This window comes from Drosophila miranda, chromosome 4 (genome assembly GCF_003369915.1).
Source record: "Drosophila miranda strain MSH22 chromosome 4, D.miranda_PacBio2.1, whole genome shotgun sequence".
Classification (NCBI taxonomy): Eukaryota; Metazoa; Arthropoda; class Insecta; order Diptera; family Drosophilidae; genus Drosophila; species Drosophila miranda.
In genome coordinates, this window is record NC_046677.1 from 26257474 (window position 1) to 26277611 (window position 20138).

Below are 20138 nucleotides of genomic sequence, written 5' to 3' on the forward strand. Positions count from 1 at the left end.
TTTTCGAAAAAAATCATGATTCTACTGCTGTGTCGCTGTGTCGCTGAGTCGACAAGGTGCCGTCTCATCCGCTGAAGCACGGACCAGACATCGACGGCGGAGTTGTTGGTTCACGCCCACGGGAAATAATGTCACCAATCAAACGCTGGGCTATAGCTTTGAGATGCGTACAGACACTTCTGGCGTGTTTCCGACGTATGCTCATAAGTCCATAATTCTGATAGATTCACTCCGATGTGGTCTCAAGGAGAAAATTATCTTGTATTTGCGATTCTCTTTGGCATTTTAATCATATTTAGCCTTTGTGAATTATTTGGAGTAAACTTAAAATCTTAGTAAATCTTATGTGTGTGTCACATAATTCTTAAATATTTTATCGCCTTTTGAAGCTATTATTAATCAAAAAGTAAAAAATATTCTCGTTAGGTTTTTAAATTTCCGTTAAAAATAAAGAAGTACATTTTGCTTCCACCAGATGGCGCTTTTCGGACGACACCTATCGCGCACTATTAGTACCAACATCTCCGCCAATCGCTTTACGCGTTGCTTCTTCATGAAGGGCTGGACACTCGGATTTTTGTTTTTCATATTTATTGGCGCGCTTTTAAATTCTATGTAATGTACGAACAAAAAGGTTTACAAGTCACCTCTCTGAGATATTTCTATCCTGTTTTTCCTCTCACAGCTCTAACGGTATGAGTTAAAAAATTATATAAAATATATATACATTACCGACATTGCCTTCCCTCCTGCACCATGCATTACCTCGTCGTCTTTGACCGGGTAAGTCCGGTCGCTTTCTCGATCTGTCGCGCTCTTGTCGAAGCCTCGCTTGCATTAGGGCACGGGCCATTCGGCCGGCCTGCCCTTGATTCGATCCCGCAATCACTTGAATCTCGTCTATCGTCTTAGAACAGATTTTCAATGAGAACAATCGTCGTCTTTTCCATAAATTGATCGCAACATACGCTGCAGAAGAAGCTCAGTAGCTCAACATCATTTTGAGCTCATTTATCTTCAGTTTTAGCCATATTTGGCGTATCGTTGGCCCTACCGTATACAATCTAGCTTGTACTCTGAGAATCTGGCAGCACTGCTCGGCAGCACAGCTGACGGGCACCGTTACTCTGCAAAAAGCGTGCGTGCTTCGCTTCGGATTTCCCAAATTTCAATTTTCATTGCAGATCAGCAAAAACTGTGTGAAAGTCATAGAAAATGAACAATTTTATCGAACCTCCAGCTGCATCGCCCAGCATAGGCGATGCGGGGCGCATTAATATGCAGAACATCGATCAGTTCTTTGTGCCGAGATTCGAAAAGCGCAGCAGCGTTGCCGCCACACACCTGCCATTGCCGCTGCAGCATTTGTTTCCTGTGTCGCCTGTGGTGCCGCCGTCTGTGGTGACGGCAGTGGGTCCCGAAGTCGAATCCCCGCAGCCATCGCGTTCGCGGATGGCGCAAATGGAAATCTATTGGAGTGGTATAGCGACCGTGAATAAAACGATGACCAGGGATATCACCAAAACAGACAACAGCCTCAACAACAGCAACAATGGAAGCCTGCTGTGCGCCGGCTGCGGCAAGCACATCAAGGACCGTTACTTGCTGCGCGCCCTGGACAGGCTGTGGCACCAGAACTGCCTCAAGTGCGGCTGCTGCGACTGTCGCCTGGGCGAAGTGGGGTCCACCCTCTACAAGACGGGCAAACTAATGCTGTGCAAGCTTGATTATTTTCGATTATTTGGCAACACGGGCTACTGTGCCGCCTGCAGCAAGCTGATCTTCGCCTATGAGATGGTGATGCGCGCCCGCACCAATGTCTACCATTTGGATTGCTTCGCCTGCCAGCAGTGCAACCATCGATTGTGCGTTGGCGATCGGTTCTATTTGTGCAAGAACAAGATTCTCTGCGAGTACGACTACGAGAAGTGCCTGCTCTTCGCCACGATGGCCGCTGGGGTCCCGGGTGCCGCCGGCGGACTGCCCGGCGGAGGACCAGGCGTCGCCAACATGGGTGTGAGCGTGGGCATGGTGAACAGTCCGCGCACCCCCGGCGACCACAACAACAACAAGGGACCCCAGACGCCCACCGGAGGCGGCTCTCCGCTTGCGGCCGCGGCCACTGCCGCTGCTGAAGAACCAGCTAGGGGCGTCCAGACAAAAAAAAGCCCTGGGCATGGGCGCGCCTAGGAGGAGGAGCGTCTGGAGCCATTGGAGCAGCAGGAGGAGGAACAGCAGCTGGAGGAGGCGTTGGCAGCATGGGAAGCAGCTGCAAACGCTAAAAAACAATATTCTACAACCGCAACTGAATCGAGAAGGGTAGATCGTGGCTCGTCGCTCTTGGATCGAGGGAGACAGGGGGAGAGAGACCGCGAGATTTGATGCCACATGATTACGGATAATGAAGTCGATATTCAATCTTCGTTTGCTTTTGACTGAGCTCAAGTCTTATAGTGTTATAGTTTTAGTTTTTGGTTAAGTTGTCTCACAAATCACTTGCTGAATGTTGCACATGTTGCAGGTGCAGAACTAAGTTTTCATTTCCCTTTCGAATGGGCAAATATTCGTTTCATAGATCGATTTTTTTTTTTTTTTTTGTCGAGTGTGTACCTCTTCATATGGGTATACTCGTATTCGCATTCATATTCATATTGATATTGATATATGTAACAAATAGTTTTTAGTTTTCACGCTCGAAGCGTTGCGGTGCCAAAATAAATTCAAACATTTTTCTTGTTTCCCCCCTATTCATCATTTGCATTGACTTTTTTTCTTGGTTCTTTTACTTTTATATTCCCTCCAGTTCAATTGGCCGACACCCTTTCTGGCCCTAAGCTGCTATGCCGCGATCGCCTCTTCATACCCCCTAGGTAAATTTATTAAGTTATTATTTATTCTTTTACTTTATTTAACACTTTCTTTTATTTTAGCAGGTCTCCTTCCCTCTTCTGGTGTTCCGATTAATACGAAGGAGTGTGCGCTCGACGACGGCTGTCCACCCCAGGCGACCGGCTGACATCACGAACTCCCAACCGTCCCCTGCGCACTGGGCCACGATGCAAAGCGCCCCTTGGGACATGATTCCTGTCGCGCGACACTGTGATCTTTAGTCTGGTCTACTTTTTTGTCCGGCCACTGCCAGGGCCCTCTTCCTTGCGTTCCAAGATGTTTTCTCCTCCTTTCCAGTCCGCTCGCTGTCGGTACCTCCTCCTCTCGGGAGGTCCAAGGGATGTGTTCCAGAGCTCGGACTGATTTTCGTAGTAGGGATTTTGGGAGTGGGAGTGTCGGTCCTTCTCCGATCTGGTCCTATTTGGCTGAGATATAGCCTTCCGAAGATTTTGATTTGTTAATTATTAAAATACTGTTTTTTCTTTTACGCTATATCTCAGCTGCACATCAACCGATCTGGGCGCCGCATGTCTCTCCGTGATCGGGAAAGTCCTGCCAACCGACTACCGCCGGAAAGAAGGACATCAATTTTTCCACGATTTTCGAAAAAAATCATGATGGTTTAAATCATTAAATTTGTCAAAAATCGGCCTCGTTTTCGTTGTCGAGATTTTGATGCTAAGGCTAAGGAAGATGCGCGATGAGTTGTCTGAGACACGTCTGAACTTAATCCTGGAGCAACACACATATTCACATATTAAAACGGTAAGACATATCAGTGAACAGTACCTATAAGGAAGATCAATAAAAATATACTTTTCAGAAAGTGGAAGAAATGGACACCATTTCGGAAAACCTCACTATGCACAGATATCTGTCAGTCGAAGCTCAGGTTGAGAATTTGAGCAGGACATTGGAGTGTGAGTAATCCATTTGATATGCAAGAATATTTCCTAATTTTTACAATTTTTAGCCAAAAACTTAAGCATTGTAAAATCGTCCAGCCTCATCAATAGCAAGCTCCATTCAGTGTCCCATCTAAGGTGTCGTCGAAAGACATTGAGCCGGAAACTTTCCGCGGCCCAGTGCATACTCGGGTCCCTGAGGCAGAAATTCCAGGACCTGCGGCTCAAGGCCTATCGGTGTAACACGGTGCAGAACAAGCTATATAAGTGTCTCGATGATGTACGCTACCAAGGTGGTATTATGTTATATCCCCAGCTCATGACGGATTATGACAAGACGCTGGAGTTATTTGCCAAAAAACGATCTGAGATCGAGGTTCTAAGGGCGCAGCATGATATTCTTATCGAAAGAATCGAAACGATCGAAGAGGAGCTTAGAATTACACTGAAAAATCGTAAGGGATCTAGCAATCAACTTCGCGCTTCCACTCTAGTTGACAGAATGGCAAAGATTTGAGTGCTTAGATCACGCTCTTGGTGAAACGAGAGAATCAATGCCAATAAATAAAAAACATCTTTTAAGTTTACTTTCTTGATTTACAATGATAAAAACCCAACATTGAGCGAGGGTGCGCTTGAGAGTCGACAGAGGGTCCGACAGGGGTTGCGCTGTCTCTTCGGTTTATTACTTTTGCGGGTTCGGAAAGACTTCCTTCTGGGTGTTACACACATCCACTTTCACCACAAATCGAATATACCTCTATACTCTGCGAGTACCAGGTATAAAAACAAATACGAATGGGATGGTGATATTTCACTTTAGGTGCATCTCCCTTCAAACGTAAGTAAACGTCTTTAGGCTGACGTAATGGCCAAGATAACAGTTTTGAGCATGAAACTCGCACTATTCAGCAGAAATGCGAGCATAAAGAAAATACCAAAAAAATCCTCAATTTTTGGTTAGAATGTGCCTGTCATTGTGTCTTTATTCTGGAAACTCCAATTAATCTCAATCTATTTTGTAACAATGTCTAGACGGCCCAGCCCAATTCCAACTTTCAAGTGCGTAATAGTCGGCAAGGAGGGATGCGGAAAGAGTACCTTCATCCATCGTCACTTGACGGGTCATTTCGAGCAACAGTATTTGCCCACATTTGGAATCACGGTGATCAAACTCATATTCCCTACAACTCGCGGGCCAATCTGCTTCGAAATGTGGGAGGGAGGGAAGGCCGAGTGCGTCCAGTATCGGAATCCATTTTTCAAGAAAGTACAATGCGCCATCGTAATGTTTGACCTCAGCCTAAAGGACCCCTTCAAGAACTTTGACGAATACTACTCTATGTCTAATATGGTCCCGTCAGACATCCTAAAATTCGTTTGTGGCAACAAGGCGGATCAAAAATTGGGCAATCCTAACCCTCTGCCAACGAATATCCACCGCTGTACACAGATGTCTGTTAAAACTAATATGAACACACTGTTGCCTTTTCTGCACCTCTCGCGCAGAATTTTTAAAGACCCCTCGCTCGAGATCATGCCGAGGACAACATTGTTACCGGCACAAGTGGAGCCCAGTCGCCAGGAGAGACAGCCAGAACAGGATAAGGACCTTTAAGATCATACGAAGATACACAGATACACAAAACAAGACAGAGAGCGTGTGTGCGTGTGTGGCTGCTACATCGGGTGACACATCAGACAGCAGCAGTACACTCTTAAAAGTAGGTGCCGATTATTTATTTCTGATTCGATTCCCAGTTAAATCCCTAAGTAATCTGAAATGTATCCCTCCTTTCAGGCCATTGTGGTGCCTAGTGCTTCAATACATCGGATGGCGGAATGTCGTTGGACCAATAGCTCCTATCGTGCCACGAGATGTGGCAACATAAAAAGACTTCATACCGGAACGGGCAAAGCATTTACAGCTTCGCATCTTCAATAAATAACTAACTATATTTAATCAGAATTTAATTAACAATAAGAATAAAAACCACTTGACATGTTGTAGGTCACTGCTACGACCGCGACTCTGCATTTATACCCCATACTCTGGTTACGACTACATACATGTAGTTCAGGTGGGTTAGTCATGGGCCAGCCCGGAGTGGGTGGGGCACTCGGAACCATGCATTTCTTTGCACCGGCTTATACCATTGCAGTGACTCTTTTTTCTTGGTTCTTCTTTTATTTTTATATTCCCTCCAGTTCAATAGGCCGACACCCTTTCTGGCCCCAAGCTGCTATGCCGCGATCGCCTCTTCATACCCCCTAGGTAAATTTATTAAGTTATTATTTATTCTTTTACTTTATTTAACATTTTCTTTTATTTTAGCAGGTCTCCTTCCCTCTTCTGGTGTTCCGATTAATACGAAGGAGTGTGCGCTCGACGACGGCTGTCCACCCCAGGCGACCGGCTGACATCACGAACTCCCAGCCGTCCCCTGCGCACTGGGCCACGATGCAAAGCGCCCCTTGGGACATGATTCCTGTCGCGCGACACTGTGATCTTTAGTCTGGTCTACTTTTTTGTCCGGCCACTGCCAGGGCCCTCTTCATTGCGTTCCAAGATGTTTTCTCCTCCTTTCCAGTCCGCTCGCTGTCGGTACCTCCTCCTCTCGGGAGGTCCAAGGGATGTGTTCCAGAGCTCGGACTGATTTTCGTAGTAGGGATTTTGATGCCGTTCGACAATCTGGATCCTCGTGATGCTGGGAGTGTCGGTCCTTCTCCGATCTGGTCCTATTTGGCTGAGATATAGCCTTCCGAAGATTTGGATTTGTTAAATATTAAAATACAGTTTTTTTACGCTATATCTCAGCTGCACATCAATCGATCTGGGCGTGGCATGTCTCTCCGTGATCGGGAGAGTCCTGCCAACCGACTACCGCCGGAAAGAAGGACATCAATTTTTCCACGATTTTCGAAAAAAATCATGATTCTACTGCTGTGTCGCTGAGTCGACAAGGTGCCGTCTCATCCGCTGAAGCACGGACCAGACATCGACGGCGGAGTTGTTGGTTCACGCCCACGGGAAATAATGTCACCAATCAAACGCTGGGCTATAGCTTTGAGATGCGTAAGTAAATCAGTATATATGTAATTGTGGATATATTTTAAAATATATCCTCCTTCACAGAGGACTTATGTACCCTACGCTTTGCCACAAACCGAGGCGTATCCGATTTCCCCCCGCCAGACGGAGTCCTATCAAAGTATCCCAGCCAGACAGAACCGTGTCCTAGCAGGACCGAGGCGCACCAATTACAAGATCGAACATAAGAAGTCATCGTCATCACTCGCCCTGGCCATCGACAACAAGGACTTTGACTATGACAACCAAGGGAAGAGTTAAGCGGGCTACCATCATCTAGATATATCTCGTTGTTTTTAGGCTTAAGGATATATCTACGCGTCCATATATTAAGATAGTAGACACAAATGTTTTCCACCTGTTTATTTATTTAAACTATTTAAGCTAAGTTATGATGAATAAAACTATTGAAAAATCATCCTTGCTGTTTTTTGTATGGAGGAAACTATCCCGATTTCAAAAAGGCGTGGCACGACCAGATCGTTACAAAATTAGCGGAGAAAACTTAAAATTTTTGATTGGGGAAAATGTCCTTGATCCTTGATAAGGACTCCATCACATCAGGGACATTTTTCCGAGCACAGGAAGCCGTCGCATGTCCGGATCGGGCCTCAAATAACGGAGAAACAAATCTAGTTTGTAATTTGTTATTTTTGAAAATGTAGTTCAAGAAATCACCGATAGCGGCGCCACCGTACAAAAGAGAAAAACTCGCGTCAAATGGCCAAAATCTGGATGGAATACCAGGCGAACAGAAATCAGCAGCAAGCAATTGCAGGAATTGCAAAAAAATGGTGCATACTTTTGGGGGACCACTAATTTAAAAAAAATTCAGTTACCTTCTGCTGATTTCTGTTCGCCTGGTATCCTATCCAGATTTTGACCATTTGACGCGAGTTTTTCCTTTTTGTACGGTGGCGCCGCTATCGGCGAATTCTTGAACTACATTTAAAAAAATAACAAATTACAAACTAGATTTGTTTCTCCGTTATTTGAGGCCCGATCCGGACATGCGACGGCTTCGTGTGCTCGGAAAAATGTCCCTGATTTGATGGAGTCCTTATCAAGGACCAAGGATCAAGGATACTTACTCCAGACATACATATCTTGTTTACTTCGTTATTCGAGGCCCGATCCGGACATGCGACGGCCCCCGTGATCAGAAAAATGTCCTTGATCCTTCGGTAGGGACTCCAACAACCCCAACCATACATACATAGTTTTCTCGGCTATTTGTGGGCCGATCTGGGCGTGCGACAGCTTCCTGAGTTTGGAAAAATGTCCCTGACTTAATGGAGTCCTTATCAAGGACCAAGGATCAGGGATATCTTCTCTAGACATATATATCTTGTTTTCTCTTTTATTTGGGGCCCGATCGGGACGTGCCATGGCCCCCTCTGATCAGAAAAATGTCCTCGATCCTTTGGTAAGGACTCCATTAACCCCAACCGTACATACACAGTTTTCTCGGCCGATCTTGGCATGCGAGGGCTTCCTGCGATCGAAAAATGTCCCTGATGTGATGGAGTCCTTATCAAGGATCAAGGACATTTTCCCCAATCAACAATTTTAAGTTTTCTCCGCTAATTTTGTACCGATCTGGTCGTGCCACGCCTTTTTGAAATCGGGATAGTTTCCTCCATACAAAAAACAGCAAGGATGATTTTTCAATAGTTTTATTCATCATAACTTAGCTTAAATAGTTTAAATAAATAAACAGGTGGAAAACATTTGTGTCTACTATCTTAATATATGGACGCGTAGATATATCCTTAAACCTAAAAACAACGAGATATATCTAGATGATGGTAGCCCGCTTAACTATTCCCTTGGTTGTCATAGTCAAAGTCCTTGTTGTCGATGGCCAGGGCGAGTGATGACGATGACTTCTTATGTTCGATCTTGTAATTGGTGCGCCTCGGTCCTGCTAGGACACGGTTCTGTCTGGCTGGGATACTTTGATAGGACTCCGTCTGGCGGGGGGAAATCGGATACGCCTCGGTTTGTGGCAAAGCGTAGGGTACATAAGTCCTCTGTGAAGGAGGATATATTTTAAAATATATCCACAATTACATATATACTGATTTACTTACGCATCTCAAAGCTATAGCCCAGCGTTTGATTGGTGACATTATTTCCCGTGGGCGTGAACCAACAACTCCGCCGTCGATGTCTGGTCCGTGCTTCAGCGGATGAGACGGCACCTTGTCGACTCAGCGACACAGCAGTAGAATCATGATTTTTTTCGAAAATCGTGGAAAAATTGATGTCCTTCTTTCCGGCGGTAGTCGGTTGGCAGGACTCTCCCGATCACGGAGAGACATGCCACGCCCAGATCGATTGATGTGCAGCTGAGATATAGCGTAAAAAAACTGTATTTTAATATTTAACAAATCCAAATCTTCGGAAGGCTATATCTCAGCCAAATAGGACCAGATCGGAGAAGGACCGACACTCCCAGCATCACGAGGATCCAGATTGTCGAACGGCATCAAAATCCCTACTACGAAAATCAGTCCGAGCTCTGGAACACATCCCTTGGACCTCCCGAGAGGAGGAGGTACCGACAGCGAGCGGACTGGAAAGGAGGAGAAAACATCTTGGAACGCAATGAAGAGGGCCCTGGCAGTGGCCGGACAAAAAAGTAGACCAGACTAAAGATCACAGTGTCGCGCGACAGGAATCATGTCCCAAGGGGCGCTTTGCATCGTGGCCCAGTGCGCAGGGGACGGCTGGGAGTTCGTGATGTCAGCCGGTCGCCTGGGGTGGACAGCCGTCGTCGAGCGCACACTCCTTCGTATTAATCGGAACACCAGAAGAGGGAAGGAGACCTGCTTAAATAAAAGAAAATGTTAAATAAAGTAAAAGAATAAATAATAACTTAATAAATTTACCTAGGGGGTATGAAGAGGCGATCGCGGCATAGCAGCTTGGGGCCAGAAAGGGTGTCGGCCTATTGAACTGGAGGGAATATAAAAATAAAAGAAGAACCAAGAAAAAAGAGTCACTGCAATGGTATAAGCCGGTGCAAAGAAATGCATGGTTCCGAGTGCCCCACCCACTCCGGGCTGGCCCATGACTAACCCACCTGAACTACATGTATGTAGTCGTAACCAGAGTATGGGGTATAAATGCAGAGTCGCGGTCGTAGCAGTGACCTACAACATGTCAAGTGGTTTTTATTCTTATTGTTAATTAAATTCTGATTAAATATAGTTAGTTATTTATTGAAGATGCGAAGCTGTAAATGCTTTGCCCGTTCCGGTATGAAGTCTTTTTATGTTGCCACATCTCGTGGCACGATAGGAGCTATTGGTCCAACGACATTCCGCCATCCGATGTATTGAAGCACTAGGCACCACAATGGCCTGAAAGGAGGGATACATTTCAGATTACTTAGGGATTTAACTGGGAATCGAATCAGAAATAAATAATCGGCACCTACTTTTAAGAGTGTACTGCTGCTGTCTGATGTGTCACCCGATGTAGCAGCCACACACGCACACACGCTCTCTGTCTTGTTTTGTGTATCTGTGTATCTTCGTATGATCTTAAAGGTCCTTATCCTGTTCTGGCTGTCTCTCCTGGCGACTGGGCTCCACTTGTGCCGGTAACAATGTTGTCCTCGGCATGATCTCGAGCGAGGGGTCTTTAAAAATTCTGCGCGAGAGGTGCAGAAAAGGCAACAGTGTGTTCATATTAGTTTTAACAGACATCTGTGTACAGCGGTGGATATTCGTTGGCAGAGGGTTAGGATTGCCCAATTTTTGATCCGCCTTGTTGCCACAAACGAATTTTAGGATGTCTGACGGGACCATATTAGACATAGAGTAGTATTCGTCAAAGTTCTTGAAGGGGTCCTTTAGGCTGAGGTCAAACATTACGATGGCGCATTGTACTTTCTTGAAAAATGGATTCCGATACTGGACGCACTCGGCCTTCCCTCCCTCCCACATTTCGAAGCAGATTGGCCCGCGAGTTGTAGGGAATATGAGTTTGATCACCGTGATTCCAAATGTGGGCAAATACTGTTGCTCGAAATGACCCGTCAAGTGACGATGGATGAAGGTACTCTTTCCGCATCCCTCCTTGCCGACTATTACGCACTTGAAAGTTGGAATTGGGCTGGGCCGTCTAGACATTGTTACAAAATAGATTGAGATTAATTGGAGTTTCCAGAATAAAGACACAATGACAGGCACATTCTAACCAAAAATTGAGGATTTTTTTGGTATTTTCTTTATGCTCGCATTTCTGCTGAATAGTGCGAGTTTCATGCTCAAAACTGTTATCTTGGCCATTACGTCAGCCTAAAGACGTTTACTTACGTTTGAAGGGAGATGCACCTAAAGTGAAATATCACCATCCCATTCGTATTTGTTTTTATACCTGGTACTCGCAGAGTATAGAGGTATATTCGATTTGTGGTGAAAGTGGATGTGTGTAACACCCAGAAGGAAGTCTTTCCGAACCCGCAAAAGTAATAAACCGAAGAGACAGCGCAACCCCTGTCGGACCCTCTGTCGACTCTCAAGCGCACCCTCGCTCAATGTTGGGTTTTTATCATTGTAAATCAAGAAAGTAAACTTAAAAGATGTTTTTTATTTATTGGCATTGATTCTCTCGTTTCACCAAGAGCGTGATCTAAGCACTCAAATCTTTGCCATTCTGTCAACTAGAGTGGAAGCGCGAAGTTGATTGCTAGATCCCTTACGATTTTTCAGTGTAATTCTAAGCTCCTCTTCGATCGTTTCGATTCTTTCGATAAGAATATCATGCTGCGCCCTTAGAACCTCGATCTCAGATCGTTTTTTGGCAAATAACTCCAGCGTCTTGTCATAATCCGTCATGAGCTGGGGATATAACATAATACCACCTTGGTAGCGTACATCATCGAGACACTTATATAGCTTGTTCTGCACCGTGTTACACCGATAGGCCTTGAGCCGCAGGTCCTGGAATTTCTGCCTCAGGGACCCGAGTATGCACTGGGCCGTGGAAAGTTTCCGGCTCAATGTCTTTCGACGACACCTTAGATGGGACACTGAATGGAGCTTGCTATTGATGAGGCTGGACGATTTTACAATGCTTAAGTTTTTGGCTAAAAATTGTAAAAATTAGGAAATATTCTTGCATATCAAATGGATTACTCACACTCCAATGTCCTGCTCAAATTCTCAACCTGAGCTTCGACTGACAGATATCTGTGCATAGTGAGGTTTTCCGAAATGGTGTCCATTTCTTCCACTTTCTGAAAAGTATATTTTTATTGATCTTCCTTATAGGTACTGTTCACTGATATGTCTTACCGTTTTAATATGTGAATATGTGTGTTGCTCCAGGATTAAGTTCAGACGTGTCTCAGACAACTCATCGCGCATCTTCCTTAGCCTTAGCATCAAAATCTCGACAACGAAAACGAGGCCGATTTTTGACAAATTTAATGATTTAAACCATCATGATTTTTTTCGAAAATCGTGGAAAAATTGATGTCCTTCTTTCCGGCGGTAGTCGGTTGGCAGGACTTTCCCGATCACGGTGAGACATGCGGCGCCCAGATCGGTTGATGTGCAGCTGAGATAAAGCGTAAAAGAAAAAACAGTATTTTAATAATTAACAAATCCAAATCTTCGGAAGGCTATATCTCAGCCAAATAGGACCAGATCGGAGAAGGACCGACACTCCCACTCCCAAAATCCCTACTACGAAAATCAGTCCGAGCTCTGGAACACATCCCTTGGACCTCCCGAGAGGAGGAGGTACCGACAGCGAGCGGACTGGAAAGGAGGAGAAAACATCTTGGAACGCAAGGAAGAGGGCCCTGGCAGTGGCCGGACAAAAAAGTAGACCAGACTAAAGATCACAGTGTCGCGCGACAGGAATCATGTCCCAAGGGGCGCTTTGCATCGTGGCCCAGTGCGCAGGGGACGGTTGGGAGTTCGTGATGTCAGCCGGTCGCCTGGGGTGGACAGCCGTCGTCGAGCGCACACTCCTTCGTATTAATCGGAACACCAGAAGAGGGAAGGAGACCTGCTAAAATAAAAGAAAGTGTTAAATAAAGTAAAAGAATAAATAATAACTTAATAAATTTACCTAGGGGGTATGAAGAGGCGATCGCGGCATAGCAGCTTAGGGCCAGAAAGGGTGTCGGCCAATTGAACTGGAGGGAATATAAAAGTAAAAGAACCAAGAAAAAAAGTCAATGCAAATGATGAATAGGGGGGAAACAAGAAAAATTTTTGAATTTATTTTGGCACCGCAACGCTTTGAGCGTGAAAACTAAAAACTATTTGTTACATATATCAATATCAATATGAATATTAATGCGAATACGAGTATACCCATATGAAGAGGTACACACTCGACAAAAAAAAAAAAAAAAAAAATCGATCTATGAAACGAATATTTGCCCATTCGAAAGGGAAATGAAAACTTAGTTCTGCACCTGCAACATGTGCAACATTCAGCAAGTGATTTGTGAGACAACTTAACCAAAAACTAAAACTATAACACTATAAGACTTGAGCTCAGTCAAAAGCAAACGAAGATTGAATATCGACTTCATTATCCGTAATCATGTGGCATCAAATCTCGCGGTCTCTCTCCCCCTGTCTCCCTCGATCCAAGAGCGACGAGCCACGATCTACCCTTCTCGATTCAGTTGCGGTTGTAGAATATTGTTTTTTAGCGTTTGCAGCTGCTTCCCATGCTGCCAACGCCTCCTCCAGCTGCTGTTCCTCCTCCTGCTGCTCCAATGGCTCCAGACGCTCCTCCTCCTAGGCGCGCCCATGCCCAGGGCTTTTTTTTGTCTGGACGCCCCTAGCTGGTTCTTCAGCAGCGGCAGTGGCCGCGGCCGCAAGCGGAGAGCCGCCTCCGGTGGGCGTCTGGGGTCCCTTGTTGTTGTTGTGGTCGCCGGGGGTGCGCGGACTGTTCACCATGCCCACGCTCACACCCATGTTGGCGACGCCTGGTCCTCCGCCGGGCAGTCCGCCGGCGGCACCCGGGACCCCAGCGGCCATCGTGGCGAAGAGCAGGCACTTCTCGTAGTCGTACTCGCAGAGAATCTTGTTCTTGCACAAATAGAACCGATCGCCAACGCACAATCGATGGTTGCACTGCTGGCAGGCGAAGCAATCCAAATGGTAGACATTGGTGCGGGCGCGCATCACCATCTCATAGGCGAAGATCAGCTTGCTGCAGGCGGCACAGTAGCCCGTGTTGCCAAATAATCGAAAATAATCAAGCTTGCACAGCATTAGTTTGCCCGTCTTGTAGAGGGTGGACCCCACTTCGCCCAGGCGACAGTCGCAGCAGCCGCACTTGAGGCAGTTCTGGTGCCACAGCCTGTCCAGGGCGCGCAGCAAGTAACGGTCCTTGATGTGCTTGCCGCAGCCGGCGCACAGCAGGCTTCCATTGTTGCTGTTGTTGAGGCTGTTGTCTGTTTTGGTGATATCCCTGGTCATCGTTTTATTCACGGTCGCTATACCACTCCAATAGATTTCCATTTGCGCCATCCGCGAACGCGATGGCTGCGGGGATTCGACTTCGGGACCCACTGCCGTCACCACAGACGGCGGCACCACAGGCGACACAGGAAACAAATGCTGCAGCGGCAATGGCAGGTGTGTGGCGGCAACGCTGCTGCGCTTTTCGAATCTCGGCACAAAGAACTGATCGATGTTCTGCATATTAATGCGCCCCGCATCGCCTATGCTGGGCGATGCAGCTGGAGGTTCGATAAAATTGTTCATTTTCTATGACTTTCACACAGTTTTTGCTGATCTGCAATGAAAATTGAAATTTGGGAAATCCGAAGCGAAGCACGCACGCTTTTTGCAGAGTAACGGTGCCCGTCAGCTGTGCTGCCGAGCAGTGCTGCCAGATTCTCAGAGTACAAGCTAGATTGTATACGGTAGGGCCAACGATACGCCAAATATGGCTAAAACTGAAGATAAATGAGCTCAAAATGATGTTGAGCTACTGAGCTTCTTCTGCAGCGTATGTTGCGATCAATTTATGGAAAAGACGACGATTGTTCTCATTGAAAATCTGTTCTAAGACGATAGACGAGATTCAAGTGATTGCGGGATCGAATCAAGGGCAGGCCGGCCGAATGGCCCGTGCCCTAATGCAAGCGAGGCTTCGACAAGAGCGCGCCAGATCGAGAAAGCGACCGGACTTACCCGGTCAAAGACGACGAGGTAATGCATGGTGCAGGAGGGAAGGCAATGTCGGTAATGTATATATATTTTATATAATTTTTTAACTCATACCGTTAGAGCTGTGAGAGGAAAAACAGGATAGAAATATCTCAGAGAGGTGACTTGTAAACCTTTTTGTTCGTACATTACATAGAATTTAAAAGCGCGCCAATAAATATGAAAAACAAAAATCCGAGTGTCCAGCCCTTCATGAAGAAGCAACGCGTAAAGCGATTGGCGGAGATGTTGGTACTAATAGTGCGCGATAGGTGTCGTCCGAAAAGCGCCATCTGGTGGAAGCAAAATGTACTTCTTTATTTTTAACGGAAATTTAAAAACCTAACGAGAATATTTTTTACTTTTTGATTAATAATAGCTTCAAAAGGCGATAAAATATTTAAGAATTATGTGACACACATTTATTTATACTAAGATTTTAAGTTTACTCCAAATAATTCACAAAGGCTAAATATGATTAAAATGCCAAAGAGAATCGCAAATACAAGATAATTTTCTCCTTGAGACCACATCGGAGTGAATCTATCAGAATTATGGACTTATGAGCATACGTCGGAAACACGCCAGAAGTGTCTGTTAATCAAACATGCGGCCCACACGCCCTCCGACTGCCCGGAAAATGCAACGAAAATGACATTAATGGGCTCTTTACGGCTTACGCATAATTAAGGCCGTTGCCTGCTTGGCTCTGGGTCTGGTCCTGAGTCTGGGCCTCTGTTCTGGTCGAATCTTGTCTTAAGCGGGCCTAATTAGGCATCGCATGGCTGTTGCGTTGCTGTTGTCTGTGAGATGAAGTGCATGATTGGTTTATGAGTTAAGGCGATGATGGCTTGCGTCCCCATCCTTCCCCTCCGCATAAGTACACAAAGGCAAAACGTGCAATACTTTATGCTCGAATTTATGGCCCAGGCAGATATAAAGCTGTTGCTCCATTCATTCAACTCGTGCGTCTACAGCCCCAGGACGATTTTCATTTCCATCGCGACTTCCCACTGGGCATACATATGTATGTATAAAATGTATGACACACAAAGGAAAACCAAGCTGGCCTGAAATTTTGTGGTGCTGCAGCTCTTTTACTTTTTTCATAGAGCCTGTATATGGTTGAAGAAGAAATTAAAAAATATGCACATATGTGTAAATTTATGATGTTCTTACATGGTTTATTATTATAATTATCATAGCACTCTCATAATTTTCACTCGGCTTTTGCCATACCTATGTATATCCAAACGCATTGATGGGTTGGAAAGGGAACTGTATGAACTTTTATAGGATTTTGTATTTTTGTCAATACAATTGCTGTATCTGAAGATATGTGCATATATCAATATGTATAATAAAGCACACACTCTGGAATCTATGTTTTAGCAATCCCATGACCAATAAATCTGTAGATCAAATTTATCAGATTTTCTTACATGCTCTGTCATTTGCAGATGTAATGCAGCTAAGTACTTGATTGGTCGTCCCTCATTAGCCAAAGCAAACAGTTCCTCGCCAGAAATGGAACTTAGTTCACCTCCAATCAAGCCATCCCATCCCATCCCCTCCATTACCATTACCTTTCCCATCTCCCACATCAAACAAGCAGGTTATGGGTTGACCATTTTCCAAGCGATTTAATGCCAGAATAGAACAGAGCAGAAGCCGAAGCTCCAGCCGTGGCATTCTCTGCATTCGTGGCATCCGTGGCATCCTGCGTGGAGGCAACAAAGGCAAACAAACGGCGTCTGGCTGTCACTTAATCGAAGCCATTAGCGTTATTAGTGGGGCCAGGCATCACCTGCCTCCACATCCACCTCCACCCTTATACTCATTCGCATGGCCACCTACTCCCATGCCTGGCTGGCGGCCAGGTACAGGGCAAAGAGTGTCTGGACGTTGTGTATGTAATCCGCCTGGGAGTCCAGGGGTCCCTCGATGCCAAACCTTTCGCATAGCACGCGCACATAGTCGGCCAGCGGGAGATGTTGCTGCAGGCAGGAACGGTAGGCCTGATCCAGGGCATCCTTAGTCTCCGCATCGGCATAGGAGCGTGGCCAGTCCTCGAGCAGAGCGTCAATGTCCTTGCGGGGCTGGGCATCGTACAGGGATTGGGTCATGTGCACCTGCTCCACCTCACCGATCCACTTGTCAATGTCCTTGGCCGATCTCGCGGTGGGTACCAAGGCAGCCGAGGATGCGTGCCGCGGGTTTCTACCTCGACTGCCACTCAACACGGAACGGAGTTTCATATTGAGGAGACTGGGTTCGCTCTGCGTGCCCGATGGCTCATCCAATAGCCACAGACCCAATCGCTCCAAGTGCTCGTCCAGCTCCCGCTGACGCTGTGGCTGGAGCAGAGGTGGCGCCTGCACCTTCAGCAGAGCATCCACATCGCCCACAGCGGGTACAAATTCCGGAATGAACGGCTGCAGGTGATAGGGCGTGTCAATCGTCTGCGGCGTGTACTTCAGGATGTAGGGGAATATGTCTTTGAGGTCCTGCTGCAGTGGCAGCTGTTCCCACTTGTCCGGCGTCAGGTTGAAGGACGGCTCCTGTCGTTGGCCACCGCTTGGCCCCGCCCGACCTGCACTGCGACGCTGCTGCATGGGCAGTGCCAACTTGTGATGCGGCAACTTGGGTACCGCTCCTCCACCCAGTGTTGCCTCATCGCTGCCCGAACTCATTTGATCGTCCTGGTCCTGGTCCTGGGCCTGAGGCTTGGCATTCCGAGTGCTACCTGGTCGCGTTTGAGGCCTTGGGGCTGTCATGCCCATACCCATGCCGTCGGGCAGTTGCATCTCGCTGTCATCGTCCTCGTCGCTGTCCTCGGCCTCGTCATCGTGATCAATGATGTCCTGTAGGAGACCATCGTCATCGGTGGAGTTGTTTCCCTGAAGCTGTTTTGATGGTTGAAAGTGGGGAATGATGTTTAAGATGTTTGGAAGAGCAGGGTTGTTGAGGTGGATGGGGATACGTTATTATCGAGAGGAGAGTCTGAGACTGAAAGGTACACAATGAAGATGATAGGAAGAACGATTTGGGACTGAAAAGCGAAGAGACCACAGCATAATCATGCTATTAAGTGATGGGTAAATTGTGTACATAGTACAGGCAAAGAGACTAAGAACGCATACAGTTTATGGTTCACGATTCTTTAAGGCAGGATTTATATTGACTTTGGTAGTATTTATAGCGATGGAATAGTACTTTATAGAGACTTTATAGAGGACTCAAGATTGCGACATTAATATAATGTGTAGAAACCAATGGATACATGGAACAAAATGAATAGATGGGGCAAGAAATAATTTCTTCTTGGTATTGATTGTCTTTTACATATGTATAGAAACGCACAATAAGATGCAGAAAACATTCCAAAATGAAGGGAAAAATTTTACGGTAGGAACAAAGACAATTTTCGAGGGTTTATTGTCGGTGTTTTCTTGAGTTTTCTCTTCCGAAATGTACTCTCCTTTTTCTTTTCAAGACTCTCTTCTTTTCAACAACTCGCATCGCCACAATATGCCATTTAGCAAGTGCCCCTCTCATTACCTCGAGTACTCACCATTCTTCGATGCCTGCCTGCGGCCGCCCTTTGTCCACCTCTGCCTTCTTCTCCTGCTCCAGCTCCTGGTCCACTGCCACCTCTTCTGGCAGCAACTGCCGCACCGAGTCTCGGCTCCATTTGAACGCTGCTCAGATGCTTGGAGTCGCCTCCGCCGATTGTGATCTCCTCGTCGTAGTAGTTCATGGCCACAGCCGGCTGTGCACCTTCCTTCCTTCCTTCCAGCTGCGAAATGCTCGTCCTCTCGAGTAGTTCTTCCCACTTCCTGCCGCTTGGGTTTACGCGGAATCCTCGCTGCACTTGCCTCACTGCATTGACAATTTTACACGATTTTCCGCTCCTTGCAGGTGCAGAGAGTCCTTCAACTGTTGTCGCTCCTTTGCTTCCTTCCTTCACGCTGGATTTTTCTTTATGTTTTTTTCTGTTTTTCTTTCTGTTCTGGCTGCTTACCTGAAAAACTTGTCAATTGCTTTGGCAGTGGGTTGTCTTGACAACGACACCGCGACCACCCCTGTCTCCGCTCCCTCCGCCGCATCGTGTGGCAATACGTATAATTGTTTGTTGCCTGCAAAAACATTTACGGCCGAAACAGTTGCTCTTTGTTCTGGCCTGATACGATACCCGACGGACCTCCGCCTCTGCCTGCGCGTCGTCCTGGGTCTGGCTCGCTATCGCCTTTGGTTTTAATTACATGAAATATTTAAACCGATTTCCCATAATTTTCAGTCTTCAGGGATTTAAATAGCAGTGGGCTACTGTCTCTGGGCCAGTTTATTGCCGGGTTTCATTAATGAAGGAGCGAACTGTTTCAAATTTTCAAAAGGTTTTTCAAAGGCTTAACATCGATAGCCATCAATTAACAAAGAGGCGCCAGCTCTGGCTTGAGGTATGTTTTTAGCCAAAATATCATTGTTGGAGGTTAACAAGGGTTCCTTATTGCCGAATGCGTGCTTTGAGATTCCCACGACCATAAACCCTAATATCCCTAAGCGCAATGGGGTTTTATTTCATTGTTTAAGAGAGTAACAACATCTAGACGATAGTAGATATAAGGTATAAAGTAGATAGTAGGCATAATTATACCAAAATAACACACGGTAAGAAATACACAGATAATCGCTACACTTCTTTATAATATTCATATCCTTAAACCTGACAGATCTGACAATCTAGATAGTAATAAATATGTACATATGAATATAGAATTGGTTTTGATATTCCAAATGCATTATATATTTCCCTGAATGCCAAATTTTGTCGTCGCCATCGCGTTTCCCTTCCAATCTTTTTAACGGCATTTCCAATCAATACATTAATACGTACTTCAGGAAAAATCTCTGCTTTTCTGGATCGAAATCCCTTTTCTAACATTATAAGGGAATTCTCATCCTATCAACCATTTCTGAATCTACAAGATTGCAATTCATGTTGGACTGCATATTAATAGATGGTGTATTTTTTTTGAAAATTTTTTTTTTGCA

General features: G+C 45.9%; 7 protein-coding genes and 1 long non-coding RNA gene across 8 annotated transcripts; 3 read left to right on the plus strand and 5 right to left on the minus strand.

Annotated features, from left to right (window-relative positions):
* The first annotated feature begins 865 nt into the window (after positions 1-865).
* LOC117189098 (LIM/homeobox protein Lhx2-like) lies at positions 866-2754 on the plus strand. The gene is made up of 2 exons (XM_033394093.1): positions 866-2234; positions 2278-2754. The coding sequence occupies exon 1, from the start codon at positions 1216-1218 to the stop codon at positions 2188-2190; it is 975 nt and encodes a 324-aa protein (XP_033249984.1). The 5' UTR covers positions 866-1215; the 3' UTR covers positions 2191-2234; positions 2278-2754.
* A 646-nt stretch (positions 2755-3400) lies between these two features.
* LOC117189099 lies at positions 3401-4376 on the plus strand. The gene is made up of 3 exons (XM_033394096.1): positions 3401-3654; positions 3713-3809; positions 3863-4376. Exons 1-3 carry the CDS (start codon positions 3565-3567, stop codon positions 4309-4311), a joined length of 636 nt encoding a protein of 211 aa, XP_033249987.1. The 5' UTR covers positions 3401-3564; the 3' UTR covers positions 4312-4376.
* A 206-nt stretch (positions 4377-4582) lies between these two features.
* On the plus strand, positions 4583-5837 carry LOC117189100 (GTP-binding nuclear protein Ran-like). Its single transcript, XM_033394097.1, has 3 exons — positions 4583-4635; positions 4830-5518; positions 5596-5837. The coding sequence occupies exons 1-2, from the start codon at positions 4598-4600 to the stop codon at positions 5410-5412; spliced, it is 621 nt and encodes a 206-aa protein (XP_033249988.1). The 5' UTR covers positions 4583-4597; the 3' UTR covers positions 5413-5518; positions 5596-5837.
* A 4174-nt stretch (positions 5838-10011) lies between these two features.
* Positions 10012-11266, minus strand: LOC108163803 (GTP-binding nuclear protein Ran-like). The gene is made up of 3 exons (XM_017299292.2): positions 11214-11266; positions 10331-11019; positions 10012-10253 (listed from the first exon to the last, which is right to left on the minus strand). The coding sequence occupies exons 1-2, from the start codon at positions 11249-11251 to the stop codon at positions 10437-10439; spliced, it is 621 nt and encodes a 206-aa protein (XP_017154781.1). The 5' UTR covers positions 11252-11266; the 3' UTR covers positions 10012-10253; positions 10331-10436.
* Positions 11267-11472: 206 nt separating this feature from the next.
* LOC108163802 lies at positions 11473-12402 on the minus strand. The gene is made up of 3 exons (XM_017299291.2): positions 12195-12402; positions 12040-12136; positions 11473-11986 (listed from the first exon to the last, which is right to left on the minus strand). Exons 1-3 carry the CDS (start codon positions 12282-12284, stop codon positions 11538-11540), a joined length of 636 nt encoding a protein of 211 aa, XP_017154780.2. The 5' UTR covers positions 12285-12402; the 3' UTR covers positions 11473-11537.
* Positions 12403-13101: 699 nt separating this feature from the next.
* Positions 13102-14956, minus strand: LOC108163801 (LIM/homeobox protein Lhx2-like). The gene is made up of 2 exons (XM_017299290.2): positions 13618-14956; positions 13102-13574 (listed from the first exon to the last, which is right to left on the minus strand). Exon 1 carries the CDS (start codon positions 14634-14636, stop codon positions 13662-13664), a length of 975 nt encoding a protein of 324 aa, XP_017154779.1. The 5' UTR covers positions 14637-14956; the 3' UTR covers positions 13102-13574; positions 13618-13661.
* A 107-nt stretch (positions 14957-15063) lies between these two features.
* Positions 15064-16093, minus strand: LOC117189148. The gene is made up of 2 exons (XR_004473213.1): positions 15446-16093; positions 15064-15376 (listed from the first exon to the last, which is right to left on the minus strand). It is a non-coding gene; the product is annotated as an uncharacterized LOC117189148 (long non-coding RNA).
* A 149-nt stretch (positions 16094-16242) lies between these two features.
* LOC108162696 (intraflagellar transport protein 46 homolog) lies at positions 16243-19097 on the minus strand. The gene is made up of 2 exons (XM_033394214.1): positions 18658-19097; positions 16243-17989 (listed from the first exon to the last, which is right to left on the minus strand). The coding sequence occupies exons 1-2, from the start codon at positions 18841-18843 to the stop codon at positions 16937-16939; spliced, it is 1239 nt and encodes a 412-aa protein (XP_033250105.1). The 5' UTR covers positions 18844-19097; the 3' UTR covers positions 16243-16936.
* Positions 19098-20138: the final 1041 nt, after the last annotated feature.